The 22,388-nt window shown below is 44.9% G+C and overlaps 1 protein-coding gene across 1 annotated transcript in view; it reads right to left on the bottom strand.

Annotated features, from left to right (window-relative positions):
- Positions 1-14,380: 14,380 nt before the first annotated feature.
- LOC136582742 (blastomere cadherin-like) overlaps positions 14,381-22,388 on the bottom strand; it is a 30,401-nt gene continuing 22,393 nt past the window's right edge. The window contains exons 9-16 of the mRNA XM_066583974.1: positions 21,288-21,470; positions 18,389-18,633; positions 17,749-17,891; positions 16,902-17,126; positions 16,497-16,712; positions 16,079-16,209; positions 15,853-15,996; positions 14,381-15,485 (exon numbers count right to left, since the gene is read on the bottom strand). Of these exons, the coding sequence (XP_066440071.1) occupies positions 15,279-15,485; positions 15,853-15,996; positions 16,079-16,209; positions 16,497-16,712; positions 16,902-17,126; positions 17,749-17,891; positions 18,389-18,633; positions 21,288-21,470 (1,494 nt within the window). The 3' untranslated portion in view covers positions 14,381-15,278. The remainder of the gene's footprint in view (positions 15,486-15,852; positions 15,997-16,078; positions 16,210-16,496; positions 16,713-16,901; positions 17,127-17,748; positions 17,892-18,388; positions 18,634-21,287; positions 21,471-22,388) is intronic.

Raw genomic sequence — 22,388 nt, 5'->3', positions numbered from 1 at the left:
CAGTGGCGTCTCTGGGTGGACCGAGTTAAGAGATTTTGATTTCTTTCATTCTGGAAAAATACAGAGATCGGCGGATGGCACGCAGAACTCAGGGGCCCGAAAATCTACAGAACACGGTAAGATTGCTTTATGTAAATCTACCGATGTGATCTGGGTTCTGACTGCTTTTCTGCCTGTTCCTGGTCCAGAGTGATAAATCAATGAAAGGCAGGTAATATAGTTCTTTCTTACTCGGAAAAGACCACCGTTTTAACCTGCTTAAGGGGTATTTTGTATGCTGTGGCTGTTATGTCTGAGACGGTTAAAAATTGTTTATGCAAGACCAAGAGATAAATTCTGTGAGGGTTAATGTGTCGGGAGGGCGGACTCGGCTGTTTAAGTCTGAGGGAACACGCCAGTGACACGTGCTCCTAGGTAAAACTAGTGTGAGGTTAGGAAGATTTATGATACGTATACTTACCATATGATTGAGCGTGTTATGTTCTCATATGTGGAAAGGTATTTACGGGTGAATATAGCCGTGGTGTGACGGCTGATTTCTCCAGAATATTATTGAGGTTTTGGTCATTGAAAATAATCATCAGTCTCTGTGTATAGCTAAATGTCCTGTCTAGATCGTGTACAAGGAGTGCTCTTGGGGATTACTAGTATACGGTGGGCTGATATAAAGGTAGATGAGATATATATATACCTTGAGCCGTTGTGGGTATTCTCCAGTAATCCCGTCTGTCTGCTATTATAGAAAGAATGTGCAGTGTTGATTATTGGGGGAGGGGTGCTGGTAAGAGAGTGGACTGAAGTTAAGCCACTAAGAGCACTTCTCAATTAACTCTTTCTGTTTACTTTGTCTTTCCCTGTGTTTTATAGAATTAATGCGTATTGTAATCTGAGTGGGAAAGAGGTTATATGGGAAGGATTTGAAGAAAGCAGATTTTACAAGAGAAACACTACTGTGTCTTCGAATAGAATGAATAGAAACTTTGAATAGAATAGAATAAGCAGGTAGCATAGAGTTGAGCAAAGTGAACAAGGACAAAGGTCATAGAGCTTGTCATCTGGTTGCTGAAGGCAGCAGAGTTTACTGAACATGTAGAAATGTTATACAAAGAGAAGGACCAGGAAAAGTTGCAGAAAGAAATGTTAGGTCATGGACAGGTAAGATAGGTTGTAGAAAGTTTTCAGAAGATGAGCAGGAAGCCTAGCAGAAAGAAATGTGTTTTTAGATTGCTAGAAGGAGGTATAATGTAGTTAAGAGATTGAAGAGGGGAAAGCATGTAGGGGGGTATGTGTATTGCTTATGAACAATGTAATGTCTTTGTGTTGACTGCGGCCCCTCCCTGTAATGGCGGCCGTGCTTGCAATGTTTACAATCCAACATAGTGTGACTCTGCAGTAAATGTAGTGAGGCCTGCCCCCACCCTGAAGTTACTTCCCCCCCATGTGCTCACTTTCAGGGTGTGTGATGTTACTTCCGGTCCCTCCCCATCCGGGACAGGACCAGGCCCCGTCCCTTCCTCCTCCAGCGGCCATCTTGCCTCACCTGGAAGTGCTGCTACTCCTGGGCCTGCCCATTCCTCCAGCGGCCATTTTGCCTCACCTGGGAGATCTGTAGCCCCGCCCCTTTCTGCCTCTGGCGGCCATTTTGCTGCATTTGGGAGGCCTATATCCCCCAATGCCACTGTATCCAGTGCTAACATCATGGTTGTCTGAAGTAAGTTTTTGTTTGACCAGACTTTGTTACGCTCCAAGATGTGGCCACTTTGGATGTGTGATAAGTTCAGGGAAACAAACCTTTGTGGAGATGCAGCTTGGGACATAGTAGATGACTAAGCTGGTTTATAGTGCATGGAAGATTGGAGTTGATGCATGGGGGGCAGAGGCCGGGAATACATGACAGGGGACGCTCTCTCATGTTCCCAGGGGCTCTGTTTTCCACTGCCCGCTTCTCCAATGGATACTCAGACAGATGATGTTATGGAAGGCTCCTACAGATGGAATAATTTCACTATAGTCACCCAGCAAACTTTTTCATGCCATTTGGTGAAGTAATTTTACTTTTTATGTGAAGAAAGAGGGACTGAATTGCCTAGAGTAGGATGTTAATTCATCCATATTCTTTAGTTTTTCTTTAAGTCTTTTGTATATTCTAGTGTCAGTTTACACTGAAGCTATAATTATATTCCGACAGGAGAGTAAAAGCTAAACGCTGGCCATACCCTGAAATACTATTACACTGGGTGACGTAAAATTTGAATCGTGTGGCGCCCCCTTGTGTTAAAAAATGCTAACTGCGACCTGAAAGGAAAAAAAAATAAATTTTTTTGTAAGGAGATTTTCGCTCAGACTTCGCTGCATACAATGTCACCTTGACCTACAAAGTGCTTGTTTTTGTGCCTCTTGGTTTACTAGTTTGAACGCAATGACTCTTTTTCCATTGAGTATTCCTGTTCAAAAGGGGGGAGGCATAGGTGATCTGGGTCATAGATGATCTAGGTGTTGTAGATCAGCTATTGGGTTTAAAAAAATAAAAATAAATAAATAAATGGAATAAGATAACAAGATTCTGAGCCATGTGAAATAGAACATCAGCACGATTATTTAGTACTAATACAGTAAGAAACTGCAGATATGCAAACAGTTACCAGAACCCCTGTTGATAATGCATATGTTGAGCTTTTTGCAGATGGTACCAGGGTGAGGATTGATGACTCCACATCGGATATGCAGTGGTCACACAACAAGATGTCCTAGAAGCAGAAGCTCTGCCTCCGCATGTCACAGTACAATAAGCGGAATGGAAGGCCCTCACTGAGGCGTGTAGAGTGGCGAGAGGTAAGACCGGCAATCCTTTACACTGACTCCTGGTATGCATTTGGCATAGCTCATGATTACGGCCCAATATGGAAGGCCAGACAGTTTTTTACCTTAGCAGGACAACCAATTGAGAATGGTGCAACGGTACAGAGTCGCATGGAGGCCCTACTTCTACCTGACAAAGTTGAGAGTTCGCACCGATTCCTACACTGGAGAGGCGAGAGACGACACACTCGCTGACAGCGCAGCAAAGGCAGCGGCCCTCAAGCCGTGGAAGAAAGAAGAAAGATACTGACAGCATGAGTCAGTGGTAAAAAACTTTGGACATTGACAAAAATTTGGACTTTGATATGCTAAAGACTTTTACAGTTACCAGCCAGCAAGGAAGGAAAGAATAAATGGACTAATATGGGAGCAGCAGAAACAGGACAGCGTGTGGTGAACAGTCAACAGCACTTGCCCACCACAGTTCCTGTATCCCATGATGGCCCAGCTGATGGACGCAAAGACCCACCTAGTAAAGCAGTAATGACGACGACGCTTGAAAGAGGTTGGGCGACTTCTAGGTTCTCTGTAGCTGCTGCATCATTTGTCCGGTTTAGCATGATCTATGCCATGGGTAAGTCAGGGCAGAAGTAAATTTGCCACACCACACTTGCCTAGACCACTCTACCCATTTCAGGGATTGCAAATTGACTACGTTCAGCTCCCACTTGTTGGGAAGTATGACTACGTGCTTGTTGTTGTTGATGTCTTTGCAGGTTGGAGGCCGACCCTGTTACCAAGGTAAACAAGTAGGTAACCGCAAAGAAGCTCATGAACGAGGTAAACTGTGAATATGGGGTACCAGAGGTGATTCAGAGTCAGACAGAGGTATAAACTTCGCAGGTGAATGTAACATGTCATGTCTGCTCTGGGTGTATCCCAGGCCTTTTACATACTGTACCACCTTTAGTGTAGTGGAAAGGTGGAGAGACGTAGTGGCACGCTAAAAAGTAAGATACTTAAAAATGACGCCACTTTGGAAAGACTGTCATCCAATAGCCTTATACAGTGTTAGATATGAACCCAGGGGGGATTATACATTATCTCCCTACGAGATTGTTTGGGCTAGCCCCAAGGCTAGGTCGTTACTATCCTCAGTGGTTACAATTACAATCTGATGTGTTGACTGAGTATGTGATTTCCGTTGTTAAAGAACTAACCAAAGCCTATGCACAGGTGTTCTCTTCCAGACTCAGAGGCAGACACTGGGACACATATCTTGCAGCCTGGGGATTGGGTGTGCTTCAAGAAGTTCCCCAGGAAGCACCCTCCTGAGCCCCGATTTGATGGCCCCTACCAGGTGCTTCTGACTACTGCCACAGCTGTGAAACTAGCCGAAAGACTTACATGGATCCATGCTTCATACTGTAAGAAAGCTTCAGATCCGGGAGACCAGTCTTAGTTGTGCCAAAGACGTTACTCTGGTTAGGGCTAGTGAGAGAGGAGGGTAGCAACTGGAATCCTTAGTCGGAAGAATATGGGGGTATGGTTACCTTCTAGTATAACTCGTCCAATGCTCAAGTAGCCGCATATTCCTTCGACTATTGTACTGTGGTCCCGTGTCTAGGCGCAAGATCCCACCGCAGGCCAGATTTAGCTCAGTCCAGCTGGTTATATGACTTATATACCCGGGGAATACAATATGTTTGCGCCACTGATAACGTCTGGGGAGAAGACTGCCGTTATTGGGGATTAGTGGGATGTAACACAGGAATAGACTGGTCCTATAAACCACGAAGTGCCTTAAATAAGAATAATAAGGACAGCAGGTATTGGAAGGCTGAACTTAGTATGTTGCTTGGTTTTAATGCGGTTTTTACATTAACCATGGGAGATCCAAGCCCGGGGGACGGGGAGACTTATAGTCTGGGGACATACCGGTACGGGAGGACAGATCCCTTAGGGAAGTTTAAAATAAGGGGTATGGTAGATGCAGCCGAATGGAAGCCTTCACTTAGTCCCGTGCCCATAATTAACCCCCTCCGCCGTAAGATAAAGACCTTGACGAACATGATGATCATAGCCGACCCTACCTTTTGAGGACACCTTGACAATAGCGACTGGCTACTCTGACCAGAATCTCTGGTTGGAGTTGATGAGGTACAATGCTAACAGGAGCAACAAGCCTAACTGTTGCGTGTGCGGTAGTGCCCGACTACACTCGGGGATGGTCCCCCTAAATCTCCCTGTAGATGCTGAAGAGTGGTTTATTAGTCTCTTCACGAACATTTCCGCTAATTACACTGTCCGTGAGAAATGGAAGAAGGAATACTCTATAACTACTTAAGTGTTTTGCACCGGAGAGAGTATTACTGACTACCCTGGAAACTACACCTGCCGGGCAAATAGGCAGGGTAGAGGGAGATTTTTTGGGGAACTCACCAATATTTCCCTTGTTTAAAAAAGGATGAAGAGCCAGTTCCGATAATGCCAACCACATACGCTACCAAAGGAAAGGAGAAATGTACTAGTACTGTGCCTGCCCCGATCTCCTAAGATGGATTGTCAGTGGAATTCCCATTTGCCTAGGGATAGTGCAGAAAACCTTAGGTTCCGGCGAGGGCACACCCTGTGGGGTGTTAACTTGTACAGATAGAGGGTATGGATGCCCGGAAATGAGCCCAGGGAATCCATGGCCTCCCTCTGAGGTGAGGTAGGGATCCCCCCCTCCTAGGAGTAGGGACTTACGGGCAGTGGGAAAACCCTGACGCAAGGGTGAGGCGACTTGGACGTGTTCACCATTAGGACTATCTCCAGGAGGGACATTGGTGTGGGTGAAGATTAGGGAGTCCCACGCCGTGCGTACCTGTGCACGCTACTAGTATTGTAACATTATGCTAGAGCGAGAAGAGAGACCCCTGGTGGTAGTTTTGATCTACACGTGTACATTGACGTCATAGGATAGCCAAGGGGGGTACCTGACAAGTTTTAAAAATTAGAGACCAAGTTAAAACTAGATTCGAGTCCATTTTCCTGATCATTAGGGTAAATAAATGTTGACTGGATTAATTATGTTTATTATAATTAGCAGTGGTTTATAAATTATACTAGAGACGCCTTATAGGGACTAGTCGACCAATAGGACCTACCTCGACTATGACTTTTTTTAAAATAGAGTGACCTCAGATATGACTTTAGCTCAAAAAGGGGAGTGTCTGTAAGATGATAGGGGAGACTTGTTGTACCTACATCCTAGACGACACGTGACCCGCGGGTAAAGACGCAGTTGCCATTAAGAAGCTGACCGCACTAACTAAAAAGAGCTAACTTTTGGGACCAGCACTCGCCATGGATGAGCGGGTGGTAAAGGATCCTGGCACAGACGGGCGTCGCTGTTGTATGTGAACTGATGGTTATCTTTTCTGTTCTAGTCTGCTGTGTTATCCCCTGTGTCAGAGAGACCTGCGAAACTGATGCTGGAAAAGCCGCTCCCACAATGAGTTCGCTGGATGCATCCCCAGAAGGAGTGGACAAGTCCTACACCCCCTTGAAGACCCTAAAACGAACCTTCAACGCGCTCCAGTTATAGGCTCATGCGCAGAGAACTGTGAAAATTAGATAGAGAGTTAGAGGATAGACATTTTAAGGGGGGATTGTGATAGACATGATGATTATTTATAAAATGTCTATCGATTTGTATAACCCAAATGTATTATGCTATTGTAATGACTTCAGCCTAATGTGGAACTCTGCTGCATAAGGAAAGAGTTAAATCACAGTGTTATATGTTATTGCTTGAGTGTTTTCCCAGTCCTCCCCATCCCCCACACACAGAATCTTCTTGAACAAAGGGATATCTACTTTCACTTTCAGATTTGGACACATGTTAAAGACAAAGGCTTCTACTTGAGAGAGGTGGGGAGAAGGGGAGGCGGGGGATTCTATATGATCCGACAAATGAGAATCCTATATGTTACTGATGTAACCTGTTGCACGCCCATTGTGTGTCTGTACAATAAAAGGCCCTGTCTGGCTGTTTCTGGGCAGAGAGCCATTTTGGATATGAGGCTGATAGCTTGTGTCTAATTTGCTCCACGAAGTGTGCACACGATACAATTAGGAAAGCGACAAAATACCCCAAAAGCCTGCTGGAGAAATCATAATCCAGATCACCTGGTATAAGGAAACATGAAAGGGAAAATATGTGTTTATGACCGTGCCTAGTTACTGCTCCTCTATTAACACATAAAAGGAACAACCAATCCTCCACTGCTGTCTGCGAGTTATCAGTCAGGCCGCTTTCACACGGGCGACAAAATTGTGCAGTTTTCTCATGATGTAGCAGTGCTACAAATCACATGTTTGTGAAGCCCGTGCTTTCCAATGAGTTCCTTCACATTTCCGATGTTTCACAGGAAAAAAAAAATCACGTCATGCTGAATATTGACACAATTTGCTATGTTTTTTAGCCCATGTCTGCTCTGTCGCACTTTTCTTTCACAGCTCTGGCACATTTGCTTGTAGTTTTCAGCCATTGAATGGCTGTGATTGGTTTATCGAGCGCTGCATTGATTGGTTCTCGAGCGCCGCAGCGCAGCCAATCAGAGCCAACACTTCCTGGAGGCGGGGTTTTTGAACCTCCAATCCAGGAAGCGCAGGCTGAAAACTACAAGTAAGCATGCCGGAGCTGTGGAAGAGAAGTGTGGAGGACTGACAGCACCTGTGAAGTGAGGATTTTTTTTTATGCCGCTATAGGAGCGCTATCTACAGAGAGGGAGTAATCGATCTGCTCGTGATTCCCTTGTACGTATAGAACACCATATCCCAAAAGGGCACGATGCTAGGCCAATTCCACAAAATATGCAGCATGGTTCCTGTGTCTCCGCCACATCTCCATCAGTCTGGGGTGACTGTAGAAAAAATGTGATGCAGCAGAAACGGACAGCTGTAGCACCTCAGTATTATTTTGTAATTCCTTTCTTGTGTCCGATAGGCCATGGACAGCAAGAAGGTCCTCTCCCAATCCTCGGGTTCTGTTGAACAGCCTAGTTCATGTTCCCACTTCTTTATAAAGGATGAATCCCAATCCAGGGTGTTCCCCACCATTTCCCGGTAAATTCTCAACTGACATCTAGGTGGGGGCGAACCCTTGGTAAATAGCGTTTCGAAGGTAGTAAGCGAAGCTGTGAAATTTATCTAATTGGATTTCAGAAAGTGCACTAATTGCATGTACGAGAACCACAATAGTGATTTTTCAGGTTGTGCCGCCTTACATCTTTGTATAATAGGTAATACCAAGCCTGGCCACTACTATAAAAATGGAGCTCTCTGCTTCCTGAATAATTACATTGACTACATGAGTGAGCACAGCTGATCAGGGGTAGTATGGGACAATGGACCCCAGCCAATTTACTATTGGTGATATCCTGAACAGGGAACCCAACCCCTCTAACGCAGAATTAGGGTATTTGATAATTGACTAGATCATCAAGACAACCCTATTTTAAAAAGAAATTGGTTGATCACTGTAGGTCTGTTTGTGACTACTGCAGCAGAAATGTAGCATTATGTGTTAACCATTCAAATGGACAGCCGTCCATGTACTGTATAGATGAGCCAGCCAGGTCCACGAAAGTGATGCACTGTTCTATGCCACAAAAGGAGGTCCAGAACAGCGATAGGGCATGTAGACAGAGATGGTCTTTAAAGGGGGCAGTTTTTTTGAGCCAAAGCCAGAAGTGGATTCAGTAGGAAGGAGAACTAGAAGTCCGTCCACAAATACTACTGTGTGATAAGGCCATATCACACAGGATCAATACCAATAAAGCTGTCAAGTTTATCAGCAGATTTAGTGGAAAACAGACACCAAACTGGTCAGACAAGTCCTTAAAAACCCTCAAAATACACAAACAAGTAGAGGAACAACAACCCCCACAGCTCCTCCTCACACCTGAATTCCTAAGAATCCTCCTGGGGGGATGATGACCTGATAGGTTTGTAGGTTCACCATCCAGAGAAGACAATGGGAGAAGAGATCTACTAATGCATTGTAATGTATCGTATCATAGCAGAACACTACTTGAACATTGCTCTGTGGAGTAGGTCCTATGACTAGGGGGTCCGTTTTAAATCTGGCACTCCAGAACAGGTGAGGGGTAAGAGTAGGTTCCCAAGACAATCTGCAACAAAAAAAAAAGTTTCTCATGCGAATTTTCTTTATTTGAGCTAGAAGATCCAGACAACGCATGTGAATGTTTATGGTCCGTTGTGACCTTCATCAGACCGCAGATAACATATGCTTAAGGGATACTATTTATAATAGTCAAAAGATAAGAGAGCAAAACACTAAATCCAAACTATCCCGCACAGCCTGTGATAGAGTACTGCACTGAAGAGACAGAACCAGCAGAATTCGATACATTGTTCTCATATTCATGTATTTTGTTACCAACCCCATGAGTTCATTCGGAATTATACAAAATATGCTGTTTTAGAATGATACATAACTAGTTTGTGATTAGTGCAGAAATCAAGCACTTGTATTAGGGTTGTCTGCCCTCTGGCTTCCCTAAACATATGAGCACTCGTGTTTAAAGGCTCTGCACACAACGGTAATTACGTACATCACACGCGTAATACGTTATACTGCGCAGCCATAGCCTTACATTGTGCTGCTCACATATTGCACAAACTATTCACGAGAGATAACCAGCAGCATGTTTTATCTTGGTGGGTATACACGCCAAGATAGTTCATAGGGTTGGCAGCAGGCAGTGTTCATTGCGTACGTGTATCTCACAGGGGGCACGCAGCAAACTGCCACCATCTGACCATGGCCGGGGGCGTAACTATAGAGGATGCAGGGGATGCGGTTGCACCCGGGGCCAGGAGCCTTAGGGGGCCCATAAGGCCTCTCTTCTCCATATAGGGAACCCAGTACTATGAGTAAAGCATTATAGTTGGGGACCCTGTTACAAGTTTTGCATCGGGGCCCGGGAGCTTCAAGTTACGCCTCTGACCATGGCCTAAGGAGATAAGCCGCAGTGATGCAGCTCTGATGCCAGCATTTCACCCAGGGAAGCTGATTTCCTCTGGTGGACAGGGGAGAATTGTTTGACAGCATGTCTGCTGGACATTGCTGCAGAAAGCGTAGCTGGTGTCTGACCGCGATTTCCGCAGCGATAATCCATTTGTGGGCATTCGGCCTTATATTCCATGATACAAAAAGTTGTGCCGTAAAACAATATACTACAATGGACATTATCACAGATGGTGCTGGAAACTTTGGCCTGTAGACTCTTCAGTATAAGTGCAGCAGTGCCATACAGCACATGGGTAATGCCAAGGATCGATGACTAAGGCCTCAGACAGTTGCAACGGGGGCTACTGCTGTAAATCCTGGCATGATCACAGATATAACACCATTAATAGGGATCTGTCAGCGAAGGATCAGCAGTTGTAATAGGCCGCCTGAATGAGGCTTTACTTTAGGCAGTCCAACACATGTTGGTGGAAGTTGTCATTATGGTGGAGGTGTAACCACATACCTACAAGGTAACAGAACAGAGCCACCTAGTGGCAGAGATAAAGCTATGCCACCTACACTGTGATCACACCGGTATCCGCTAATTTCATGGTAGCTATTTTAAAAAAAAATAGCTTCTGCTTTGAGATGGTAGAATGGGTTGGTGGAACACTTGGCAAACATTTACAACAGGTGAGCCTGACCTTAAGATATAATTATATAGCCCACTATTACATTTCTTTACAAGTCTGTTGTAGATAAAAAGGTAGCCATGGTGAATTTGACCCGTTCGGCTGACAACTATCCCTCCAGCTCATCTTCCATAGGAATAAAGGCCCAGACAATGTAAAAGCCAACATACCCAGTGCCTATATACCTGCCAGCCAGCAGGGGGAGAGGCTGGTGACCCTCATACACATTACTTGGCTGATCCTGAAGGCAAAAAAAAGTTTGGTAGTTTACCCAACCTATACCAAATATGCAAGGGCAACTTTGCCCATCATTGACCCTGCTCTAGACTTCTTGAGTGAGCCAACTGTGATGTAGCAGTGTGTCAGAACAGCAAGAAAATAAGATTCCCCTAGTCTGAATATTTGTTATAATCACTTCTAGGAACCTTGTTATGAAGATACAACCAGAAGCAAATACAGTAACTTATTCTTAGGAGATGGAAAAAAAACAAAAAAAAAACTTCCTGGTTCCCGCTGAATAAAACCAGAATGTGTGTACTCTGACAATATTTAAATTGGTTGCCCACTGAACACTACAGATCAGCACGAGTCTGTTGCCCGAGTCCCCTACTCATCAGCTAACCACTGAGCTGATTTCCGCAGAAAGCAGACAGCTCTGTTCCCACTGCAGTGTCCAGGAATGGTATTACACGCGAAGTTCTCATTTACTTCTATGGAAATTCTGCCTGTAATACCAGCCCTGGCCACTGCAGTGGGAACAGAGCCATTTGCCAGCCTAGTTGACTGTGCTTCCTACTGACCTCAAACAGCTTATTGGCAAGGGTCCTGGGTAACAGAGCCCTGTCAATCTAGTGGTCTATCCCAATGCTAGGTCACTAATACTTTGAGTGGATAACTCTTTAATAAACCTTTATTGGTCATTATGGCTTCTAGTCCCAATCAGTGATCAGCGCAGGTCAGTTTACACTGAATTTTTGCTGCATTGTGGATCCGGTTTTTGGAGATCTCTACTACTGAGCTTCCTTGAAAATAAGACACCGTCTTATATTAATTTTGCCACAAAAGAGGCACTATGTCTTATTATACTTACCTAGCAGGCTCAGTCCACATCCCTCCTGCTGCTCAGGACCTCTGACAGGCTTCCTGCAGTCCTCGGCAACCCCACAGATTATTCCTAGAGGTGAGATTTATGAATCCCGTAACAAGTAAGCAGATCGCTTTGATTGGCTGAACAGCACTCAAGCACTAATCAATGCAGCGCTCGATGAACCAATGTGATGGCTGGGATTAGTTTATCCAGCGCTGCATTGATTGGTTCTCAAGCGCTGCTCAGCCAATCACAGCCATTGCATTGTAGAAGTAGGCTTTATGAATTGGCTGAGTGGCAGCATTTATTGGCCCAATTCATAAATCCAACCTCCACAGTGTGATTGGTTCTTGAGTGCTACTCAGCCAATCACAGCCATCACATTGTGGAGGTGGGATTTATGAATTGGCCAATAAATGCTGCCTCTCAGCCAATTCATAAATTCTACTTCTACAATGCGATGGCTGCGATTAGTTCTTGAGCGCTGCTCAGCCAATCAATGCAGCACTGGATGTACCAATCACAGCCATCGCATTGGCTCATTGAGTGCTGCATTGATTGAGTGCTGCTCAGCCAACCAGAGCCATCACTTCCTGGAGGCAGGATTTCTGAATCCCACAACCAGGATGTGATCTTCTGTGGGCGGCCAGGGAAAGAGCAGCAGGAGGGATGTAGACTGAGCCTACTAAATAATGCATTTTTAAAATTATTTTTATGTAATGCAGCTAGGGCTTCTATTTCAAGCCTCCCCAAAACTCCCAATAAATCAGGGTCTTATTTTCAGGAACCAGGGTAGTACTGTAAAATGCTGAAGATTTCCTACAGCATTTCCATAACCTCTGAACATATCCTTAATAGTAGGCTCACATGGATTGGCGTGATGGACAGGAGGAAAAACTGATGGAGGTCTGTACTTGGATTTTTCAGGGTTCTGCCACAACTGGTGTGAATTGACTTCCCATTATGGGGAAACAAAACCATGTTGTGGAATTAATCAAAAAAATGAACTATGGGTCAACTTCCACTACATGGGGATGCGATTTGCTGCCGTCTCACCCACATGGCTAATATAGTAATCTACCACATTTTCACTATGTGCGAGTTTAGCCTAATCCATCTACTGCTGTGGTAGTCTTGAACACTATCCCAAGCCTCAGTGAGCCTGCACCTCCATACTATGAGCGATACACAGCAAGCTACCAGATAGATCATAGAAACCCAATACAACATCTGATGTATGCACTAAAAACCGCGTAAAGCCCCACAACACTGCATGAGCCGCCCAAGCTCACTCACAGGTGTATTAAATAATTACGCAGTGCTAAGAGACCCATGATTTGTTTTAGGCCACTCATTGTTTTATCATATGCGTATTACAAGTGTGAAAGAGCATTATACATGCATACTACACATTAATGTAGGCTATGGGGAATGAACATGACCATGTGAGTGAGCCCTAAAGGGCCATATACTTAGCTCTCAAAATTAAAAAAAAACAAAACACAAGTTACATGCAAGTTTAAAAAAAATTAAAAAATTTGCTCACTTGTCATTACTGATTCTCAGTCACTGAAAAGCCCATCGCTGGCTTCCCGTTTGTGTAAATGCTCCCAACTCAGCGCTTCACATTAGGTAAAGTGCTGAGCGAGCAGCCCGTGATCCTGCAATAAGTCTTCCAGTGTAAACACTATGAACGAGCGTCGACGACCTTCGCAGTGACGTCAGTGCTCTTGCAGTTGTTTAAACCAGCGTTCTCAACTCCAGTCCTCAGCGCCCCCCAAACAGGCCATGTTTTCAGGATATTCTATAGCAGTGGTAGCAAACCTATGGCACGAGTGCCAGAGGCAGCATGCAGAGCCCTCCCTGCTGGCACGCGCTGCCATTGGCCGCTCACCACTTGTGAATACTGGCAGGGGCCGCAGCTCCCCGGTATTCTTGTATTATGTCACCACCGGAAGTTAGGAGTGGAGAAATACTACAGGTGTTCTACTTGTTGTAAAGCCCTCAGCTTCTAATAGGCTGGGGCTTGTGTGGCCTTAGCAGGGGGAAGCGTCGGCAGCGAACGGAGCAGAGGCGGACTGAGTAGAGGCTGGAGGGAGCGGCGGCAGAGGCTGGAGAGCAGGACACGGAGCAGCTACAGCACACACTGGGGCCGCTGTGGTTTGTCGCTAGTACGCTGGGGGATGTTTACATATGGCGGAAATGGGCAGGACTGTTTCAAACTAGGCAGCGTGCAGATTTTGACTGTTTTGGATGCAGAAATGCTGCAGAATTTTCCAGTCATTTCAGCTGACGACATTCTGCAGTATTTCCGCCACTAAAAAGCAGTCAAAATCTGCACCGTCCATTTTGAAGCGGCCCTGTTCTTTTTTAGAACGACGGGAGTAAAAGCATACGTAGTGATAAGCCCCGCCCCCTGACATGTTAGCACTTTGCGATAAAGTGCGTTTTGGGTTGCAGTTTGGGCACTCGGTCTCTAGAAGGTTCACCATCACTGTCCTATAGTAACACCACCTGTGGCAATGTCTGAGGCACTGACAGTGACACCACCTGCGCAACACTGAGGAAACCCTGAAACCTAACCTGTTAGAGGGATGGGGAAGGAATGAGGATTGGCGTTGAGAAACACTGGTTTAAAACACTGTCGGCCCATATAAAAGGGCCATCAGGAAGATTAAGTAGTTCACACCTTTCTCCCACATGACCAGAGATGAACTCCTTTCAAGATCTGCAATCCCACCTTGCTGGCCTATCTCACAGAAACCTATACACAGCAGATTAAAAACACAGGCATGTTTAATAAAATGTATTTGGGTATTTTACATCAAATCTTTTCTTGCAAGTTTAACACAAGTTAGAAAACAATTTATTCCTATAAATAGAACACAATTGAAAAATTATATAAAAACCTGCAGCAAATCACCCAAACTGTGAAAAAGGAAAAAAAAAAGGCACAAGAGGGCAGATCTTCAAGAAGAAAATAAATCAAAGATCTACTGCACCAAGATAAATGGCAGATCAGAAGACACGAGATACTAAGGGGTCTCTGGTGCTAAAATGTTTCCGCATGAGCTCTTCTAGCGACTATACCCATCAGGTGGTTTAGGTCTTCCACAGACCCTCCAGAGTATGCCCAGAAGTCAACTTGTGCTGCGGTGAAAGTCTTTGTAATCCGGCATTCTACATTTTTATTCCCATGTGGCCAGAATCCAAGAGTCAATGGTTAAAGTGAAGGAGATGGGATAGAGATCATTGGTGCTACTTTAAAGCGTAGTAGGGTCCAATTCAAACAAGGCATCCGTGACCAAGTACTGCATCATCCAAAGCGTCCGAAGGAAGGCACAACCAAGCCGTATTACGAAGGCACATTCTAGTTTTTGAGTACCGTTTCAGGCACCAATACCGGTTTTCCCCCCAGTTTGTAAGCAATACAGCTTGATAGACATTCTAGGAAAAACTTTGGTTTGATAATGCATGTAGATTGTCAAGCACAAGAGCCAGAAAAACAAAAAAGGCGCAAAAACATGCGAGTAGTAGTTCAAGGCACAATACAAGGTGGATATTCAGATCTTTCTAGAAAAGCAAAAAAGCTCCACAATTTTAATTGACCAGTGTTTAAGGTGTTGCGGTTGAAGTTCTGGATTGGACACAGTATCAGACCATCTACTTCAACAAGTTAGTCTTCATCTCCTCCGTACATATCTGCTAGTTTCCGGAAGCGCGGACCCCACTGGTTGAGACAGTCGTAATCCTGGTCTGCATCCGAGCTAGAAGAGTTTATGGAGCTAAGAGAAGCTGCTTCTGACCCGCTACCTTCATAGTCAAAGACAAGGAGGGAGTCGTATGGTGGAGCAGTGGGGTCATTATCTGCTGCATGGAGGTTCTAGAAGGGGAAGGAATACACAAGATTAAGTCTAGTTCTAAAATACATATTTTTTTTATATCAATCCAGCAGATTTAGTAGCAAACTATAAAAATAGCCCAGCCCTCCAGGACATCAGGCCGGGAATGTTCCGTCAGCTTGTTTAGAGGCAATTTCTGCTTTTAATGAGCTCGAGAATCCATTAAGCAGCTTCCCGTTATAAGCAGCCATGGAAGCTCACTAATGTCCACTCAGGAAATTGACGACTAGGCAATTTAACCCTAAGCAAGTAGAACCAACATCTCTCTGCAACCTGCATTTCCATTAAGGCGCTGCTAGAACCCTTCACTTGTTACCCTCTGGAGCCTTCTTCCTTTTGAGAACATACCTCGTCAATAAAGTTCCCAATTTCATCAGGGTTTGAAGGTCGGGGTCTGTACTGTGGAGCGGGCATTAGGGTGGGGACCACATCGTTCCTCATAACATCAGGTCGGGCATCCAGTCCACGGTGGAGCTGACTCAGGTCATAATCCTAAAAATAGGAGAAACTTAGCTCAACTCTAGGGAAGGAAGGGAGAAGAGAGGAGAGAAGGGAGAAATGGACTTTATATTACCTGATCTTCCTCTCCTCCTCCCTCTTCACCATAATAGAAGATATTGTCCCTCGTCTCATCCTCTGGAAGCAGCAGAGGTTCCTTTACTACCTTCTTCCTTCTCAAGAACAGCAATAGCAGCAGGATGAGGACTGTAAGTGATAAGTTAAAAAGTTAATGAAGTCACTCAAAACTTTGTGACAGACCAGTCCACTACAAACAGCTTAAATGGGCAGTTAGGAGAGACCAACCATAGCCAGTCAACCCTCAATGTTTTTTTTTGACTGGTGAATATACAGCCAAGTGCTAAATTGCTATACACTTGATTCTTGGTGGGCCAAACAAAGCCTTAAGATAGTTTGATTATACAAGGCCTTGGCTAAGACATTGGTAGTTTTGAGTGGAGGAGGAAGCAGTAAAACCTTTAAGCTGAACTTACTTAGAAGAGCCAAAATGGATCCCAGAATGACCAGAATAAGCGGCAGATCAAAACCAGCAACGCGAGTCTCTTGACAAGAGACGGTATTGCCTTCACAGTTGCACACGGTAGCATTGACAACAGTGACCTGAGCCCTCTTCTGAGCATCAAACAAGCGGACGTACAGACTGTAGTCTCCAGCCTTCAGCTCTTCTTTGGGTTGGAGAAACAGTGAATCTGGGAACAGAGAAAAGTTATGTCAAAGTCTGTTCTACTCATATTGTATAGATCACTCAGTAAAGTTGCTTTCATGCAGCTGTAATAACACTAGCGGTATTCAGTTTAAGTTCAGGCAAACCCCAGGAGGAGCTTCAGATGGTGCAGGTACTACTCAGAAGTAGTTACACCAAGACTCCATCCACTTACTCGTTCCCTTTAGCTCAGCAGTCCAGGTGACTTCAGAGCCATGAGTGAGCTCCACAGCATAAGGGTAGGTGTTTGGAGGAAGGTCAGCATCAGAGATTGTGAACTCATATGGCTCAGGGTTCCGGCTGCATATGGTGAAGGCCCGAGGGCTGGGGACAGGACCATTATCGTTGACATCAAGTAGTTGCAGCACAAGGGTACCGGTGCCAGTAGCCGATGGAATTCCTGGAGAGACATTTGTAGCAGTGAATAAAAGAAGAAGTCTAGCTCAAGTAAACAAATTTATAATAAACTGCCCACACAATTACAAGTTACGTTTATTTTGTCTTTGTATATATTTTTGGGGGATGTGACATTCAGACAAATGTTGATTCACATATTTATGGATATACGCGTAACAGGTTTGGAGCACATTACACGGCTTTGGGTTGAGGGTTATTTAAAGCGCATCACCTTAAGGGCCAATACCCATGGACAGATTCTGTTGCGTGAAATGTGGCAGAAATCCATGGCGTCATCCTGCTACCATTAGGTTCTATTGAACCCAACAGCTCAAGGTTCACGGTGCGGAATTCTACTGTGGAATTACGCAGTGTGAATGAAAACATGCGGCTGGCTTCCTTTGTAGTCAATGGAAGCCGTTCGTCACATGATACTTCTGCTGTGAGCAGAGCGGAAGTATCGCGCAATTACGTGTCTCTGCCCACTGTGGGCTGCACCATGCATGGCAGATCCAGAGAGACGAGCATGGGGTCTTTGGGGGGGGGGGCGCGCCATGTCGGACTCAGTCATGAGTCTATTTTTTTGGAGTGCTGGATTTTCCACCGGGACACAAACTCGCACTTACCGTCATCAACCACCATCACAATGATCGTGTAATTGTTGTTCTTGACGAATTCAGACTCTCTATCCAGGTTGCCATTTCCGGTAACGATGCCAGTGTCCTCATTTACAGAGACCCACTGGGCAGGGTCATTACCAATTCTGTACCTGAATGATAAGACGGAAGTCAATATAGGAACACAGAGCCAGCTTTCCATGCCACATGTCTATAAGGGGACATACTATATAGACCAAGTTGTAGCTTCTGTTCTGGGGCAGCATTTTGTATTTGAACCCACTCAAGTGATTGTGGGGTGTAATAACAGGCACATCCTACCCAAGAATGCCATTTTTGGAAAGCAAGCCTTTTAGATCATTGTTCCCCAACTCCAGTCCTCAGGGACCACCAACAGGTCATGTTTTCAGGATTTCCTCAGTTACACAGGTGATTGTAATTGTCGGTGCCTCGGACATTGCCACAGGTGTTCTTACCATAGACTATCCTGAAACCATAACCTGTTGGTGGTCCCTGAGGACTTGAGTTGGGGACCCCTGTTTTATATAATCTCAGAACTCAAAGTTTAGACAAGTAATCATGACTAGAACCAGAGCTCGTCACTTCTAACCAATTAGTAACACTTCATGTTGTCCACAGTCTGGCCTACCTGAGCTTTTGGTTCTGCTGCTTGTCAGGATCCTGAGCCACCACACCAGTGATCTTCTGGCCACGTTGCAAGTCCTCCGACACCTCAACCACACTGATCTGTGGGATGAAGACTGGAGCCTCATTCACATCCTCCACGGTGACAGTCACCGTAGCAGTTGAGGTTGGCAGTATGACGGCAAAACGTTCTTCATTCTCCACCGTGATTTGCAGTATAAACTGCTTTCTGGTCTCAAAATCCAAACCCTGTCAGAAGGAGACAAGTTAGAAGGTAAAACCTGACTACTAGAAGATGGCGATTTTACAGAACCTGCTCAACACAAGAAGCCATGAGCTCCTTATGCATTTATCTTCCAGGTGAGTTACCTTATACAGTCACTTAACATGGGAGGCTGGACTGCATTATATGATCAGTTGTCCAACATGTGTAGATAGGGTTGGCCCAACTGAACTGCTGGGTACTCAAGTGGGGCAACCAGGCCATGTATTTACCCCCATATGAGGTGGCTGACAATATTTAAAGTCACTCATATTAGCCTAATCCTTCGTAAGTATGTTATTTGTACTACAAATACGGTTAGTGTCTTAACATGAAGGAAAGCCTGTCTGTTCCACCATAAGGAGTTGTCTAGTTGTAACCCATTGATGGCCCATCCTCCGGACAAACCAAGAAGGAATGGATCCGTTACTTGGGTTTCCCACTGACTCTAGGCCAATGTGCTCACACAGATTTCTGCAGGAAGCAGATGGCCGTTGTAGTGGTCAGGCTTGGTGGCATTTGTCTGCCGAATAGCAGATTGGCGGGGTCCATGGGTGACTGACCCCACTTTACTACTGGTGGCTGATCCTAAGCACCCAATTTGCACCAATACATAGCTTGTGACACGTCTACTACGTGTTTAATGATACATTTACAAATCAATGGGGGGAGGGGGGGGGGGGGGGGGGGAGAGAGACTGCATTTGGCAAGACCGAAAGACCGTCCTCATTGCCCATAACCAACAGCCCAGGCCTTTATTTCTCAAGCTGCTGAGGTAAAAAAGTGAAAGCTGTGCTGTGATTTACTAGGCAACTAGGACTGTCTTACAGTTAAGACAATTCTGCTAATTGAGGCCCATCGAGTTATTCTGCCCTCATCACTAGGGGAATATCAGACAAAATAGCTGCTAATGAAGACAGAAAAGCATTTTGTATGCTTTGTTTTCGTGTCTACCAGTCTATTAGTGTGCAAAGTCATTTTTGAACAATATTTGGGCGGAGAACCATATTCACCATTGAGTTAGAAGGAGGGAGTGTGGCCCATCATGCATATTGTGATGAGATAGTGTATGGCAGGAACTTGACTTTTGATGTTGTGCAGAGCATAGAGTTTGCTTCCATTGAAAGATGTATCAGTGTCATTAAACAGGAGTTGAGGGTCTCAAATTGGGAAAAAATGATACTATATATTTATCCACACCTAGTGTCAGACCCAAAATGGGCATGACTTATTCTTCACCCCCACCCAATGGCAAACATTTCTCTGCACGTATACCAGTTTCAGTTTTATTGGACTATTCCTTTAAGAGGCTTGTTGTCTTTGCACACTTGAATTTCCTTTCCTGCCTTCATTTTGGCCCTTTTCCTATCGGAGGTCAGTGATAAGATTACAAGTCCCTTGGAGCATTCTTTAAATGTGACCACAATAATAAAATTTCCATACACAATATTGCAACTTTGCATAAACTTCAGCAGTTCCAGAACACAAGACTAAATTATCTTGACGGATTAGAAGTATTGAGAGTCAAGTCAGCTGCTCATCCTGCCAGAAATAGCCGATAACCTAATGCAATCAGCTAACCACAAGCAGACATAAGGGTTCTGTGAAAGTGTAGCTTGTGTACAGTGCATGGAGTCACTTTGTCCACTAGGGGCAGCGTTCTCAGAGATAACACCACTCTTGGCTAGGTCACAAACTTATTTTACTTTAATCAGCTGGGAGAGTAGCGCAAGGTCAGGTGGGAGTCAGACGATACAAACTATGCAACTGTGTTCTTCACTACAGAAAAAAAACCTTGCCTTCTCATCATCGCCAACTCACCTTTTTACTGACCCCATTAGTGGGTTTTCAAGCTGCACATACAGCTTTGTAACGTCGGGAATTGGCTGACAGTTCGCCGACAGCCAGGCTCCTGCTCCAACAGCCAGTAGCAGAGAAATCTCAGATCCTTGCAATTTAACCCTTTACATGCCACAATCTATAACAGCTGCAGAATGTAATCAGATTACAGGGGGAGGAGCTCCATCTATCACCCATCGACACCCCACAGCATGACTGCAAGGCACCGATGGGCTCCCATGGCAGCCGTAAGCCTGACAAAAGCCTCAATAGCGGTCATATAACTCACACTATTAGACCCTGCCTTACGCAGTGCCAAATAAGCTGCAAGCATAGGGCTAGTGGAATACACTGCATAAATATTGCAGTGCACTACCATAGTGATCAAATGATTGCATCTTCAAGTGCCCGTCTGGGGCAAAAAAAGAACGCAGGACAAGGAGAATATTGTGTCATTTATCCTGCATGGTGAACACTAAGTAATTTGAAAAAGTAATGCTAAAGTTTCTCTTGTTAGTCTCCCAAAGAAATGCAAAAAGCAATCCAACAGTCACATGTACCTCACGCTAGTACCAATTTCGTGCAACAAGCTCTCATACAGCTATGGTAACAAGTTATGATTCTTGCAATGCGAGGCTGAATGTAGGTTGGTCCTTAAGGCACAAGATAGGCTCGTCACTTAAGGGTTAAGGCAGGCGATTAACTAAGACTCCAAACAACTCACTGTTTTGGGTTACATTTCTCAAACAATGAGTCTTATCACAGAAGCCTAGCAGAGCTATAGGGGAGTGCTGGCACCAACCTTGGCAGTAGTCAGGACTCCTTCATTTGTGTTTGGGTCTGTGGTAATCGAGAAAAAGCCTCCTTCATTTCCCTTTATCTTGTAAACAGCACGCCACGCGGGAGAATTCATCTCGTCGTCATCCGTTACCGTCAATCTCTTAACTTCAAAGCCAACTTCGTTTTCTGGCACAAGGGCTTCATACTGTAAAGAAGTCACAACTGTGTATTAGGAAATTCTAGGCACAAGAATGGGAACCAGATGAAATACAACACCACAATCTGCAACTCCTACATGGAGTCATCATCTGTGCTTAAAGGGGCTTTCTGGGACTCCAATATTGATAACCAATCCTTAGAATGGGTTATAGACAGGGGCGTAACTAAAGGCTCAGGGGCCCTGATGCAAAAGGTAAGGTGAGGATTGAGGCACTTCTAGCCGACAAAACCGCTACAAAATGTATGGCGCTGTGCCAAGAGTTGGTCTTCAGGGCCCCTGCTGATCAGATATTGACAACCTAGCCCAAGGTTTGGGCCCTTTTAACCCCCTTAAGGGGGGGGGGGGGGGGGGGGGAGATATCCCAATAGAAGGCATCACTTATCCACAGGATCTGATCAGTGGGATCTCAAAGGTCCCCACAGAAGTAGAGCGATGACACATGCACCACAGCTCCATTCGTTTCAGTAGAACTACCAGAAATGGTTGATCACTTCTACCAGTTCAATGAAATAATGTGCAGCAGTGTGCTCTAGGCCCCATTAGTTCAAGGAAACTTTGTACCCATAGTCTATGGGAGCTCCAGCAAAGTAATCCACTAAGCTAGTTATCCCCTTTTTAAATAAGGGATAACTAGTCCTTTTTCACCACTATGTGCTTTGTATATGTTGCAGAATTTTGGATGTGAAGCTCCCTCAAACTTAAATGCCATTTGAAAGCACTGCAGATCCAGCACAAAGCCTGCAACTAGAGACGCTGAGAAGCAGGTCTTTAAAAGTTATACTGACAGATTGTGTCAATTGTGGTGCATTTCTAGACACTCCTTTAAAATTCTTCAGAATGTTACATTGTAACGAGGCATCCATCACATCCCAAGTAAATGCACTTAAATGAGGGTACATTTAA

This window comes from Eleutherodactylus coqui, chromosome 11 (genome assembly GCF_035609145.1).
Source record: "Eleutherodactylus coqui strain aEleCoq1 chromosome 11, aEleCoq1.hap1, whole genome shotgun sequence".
In the NCBI taxonomy this organism is placed as follows: domain Eukaryota; kingdom Metazoa; phylum Chordata; class Amphibia; order Anura; family Eleutherodactylidae; genus Eleutherodactylus; species Eleutherodactylus coqui.
Note: the sequence above shows the minus strand (reverse complement) of the source record. Positions and strands in the feature narration are given on the sequence as shown.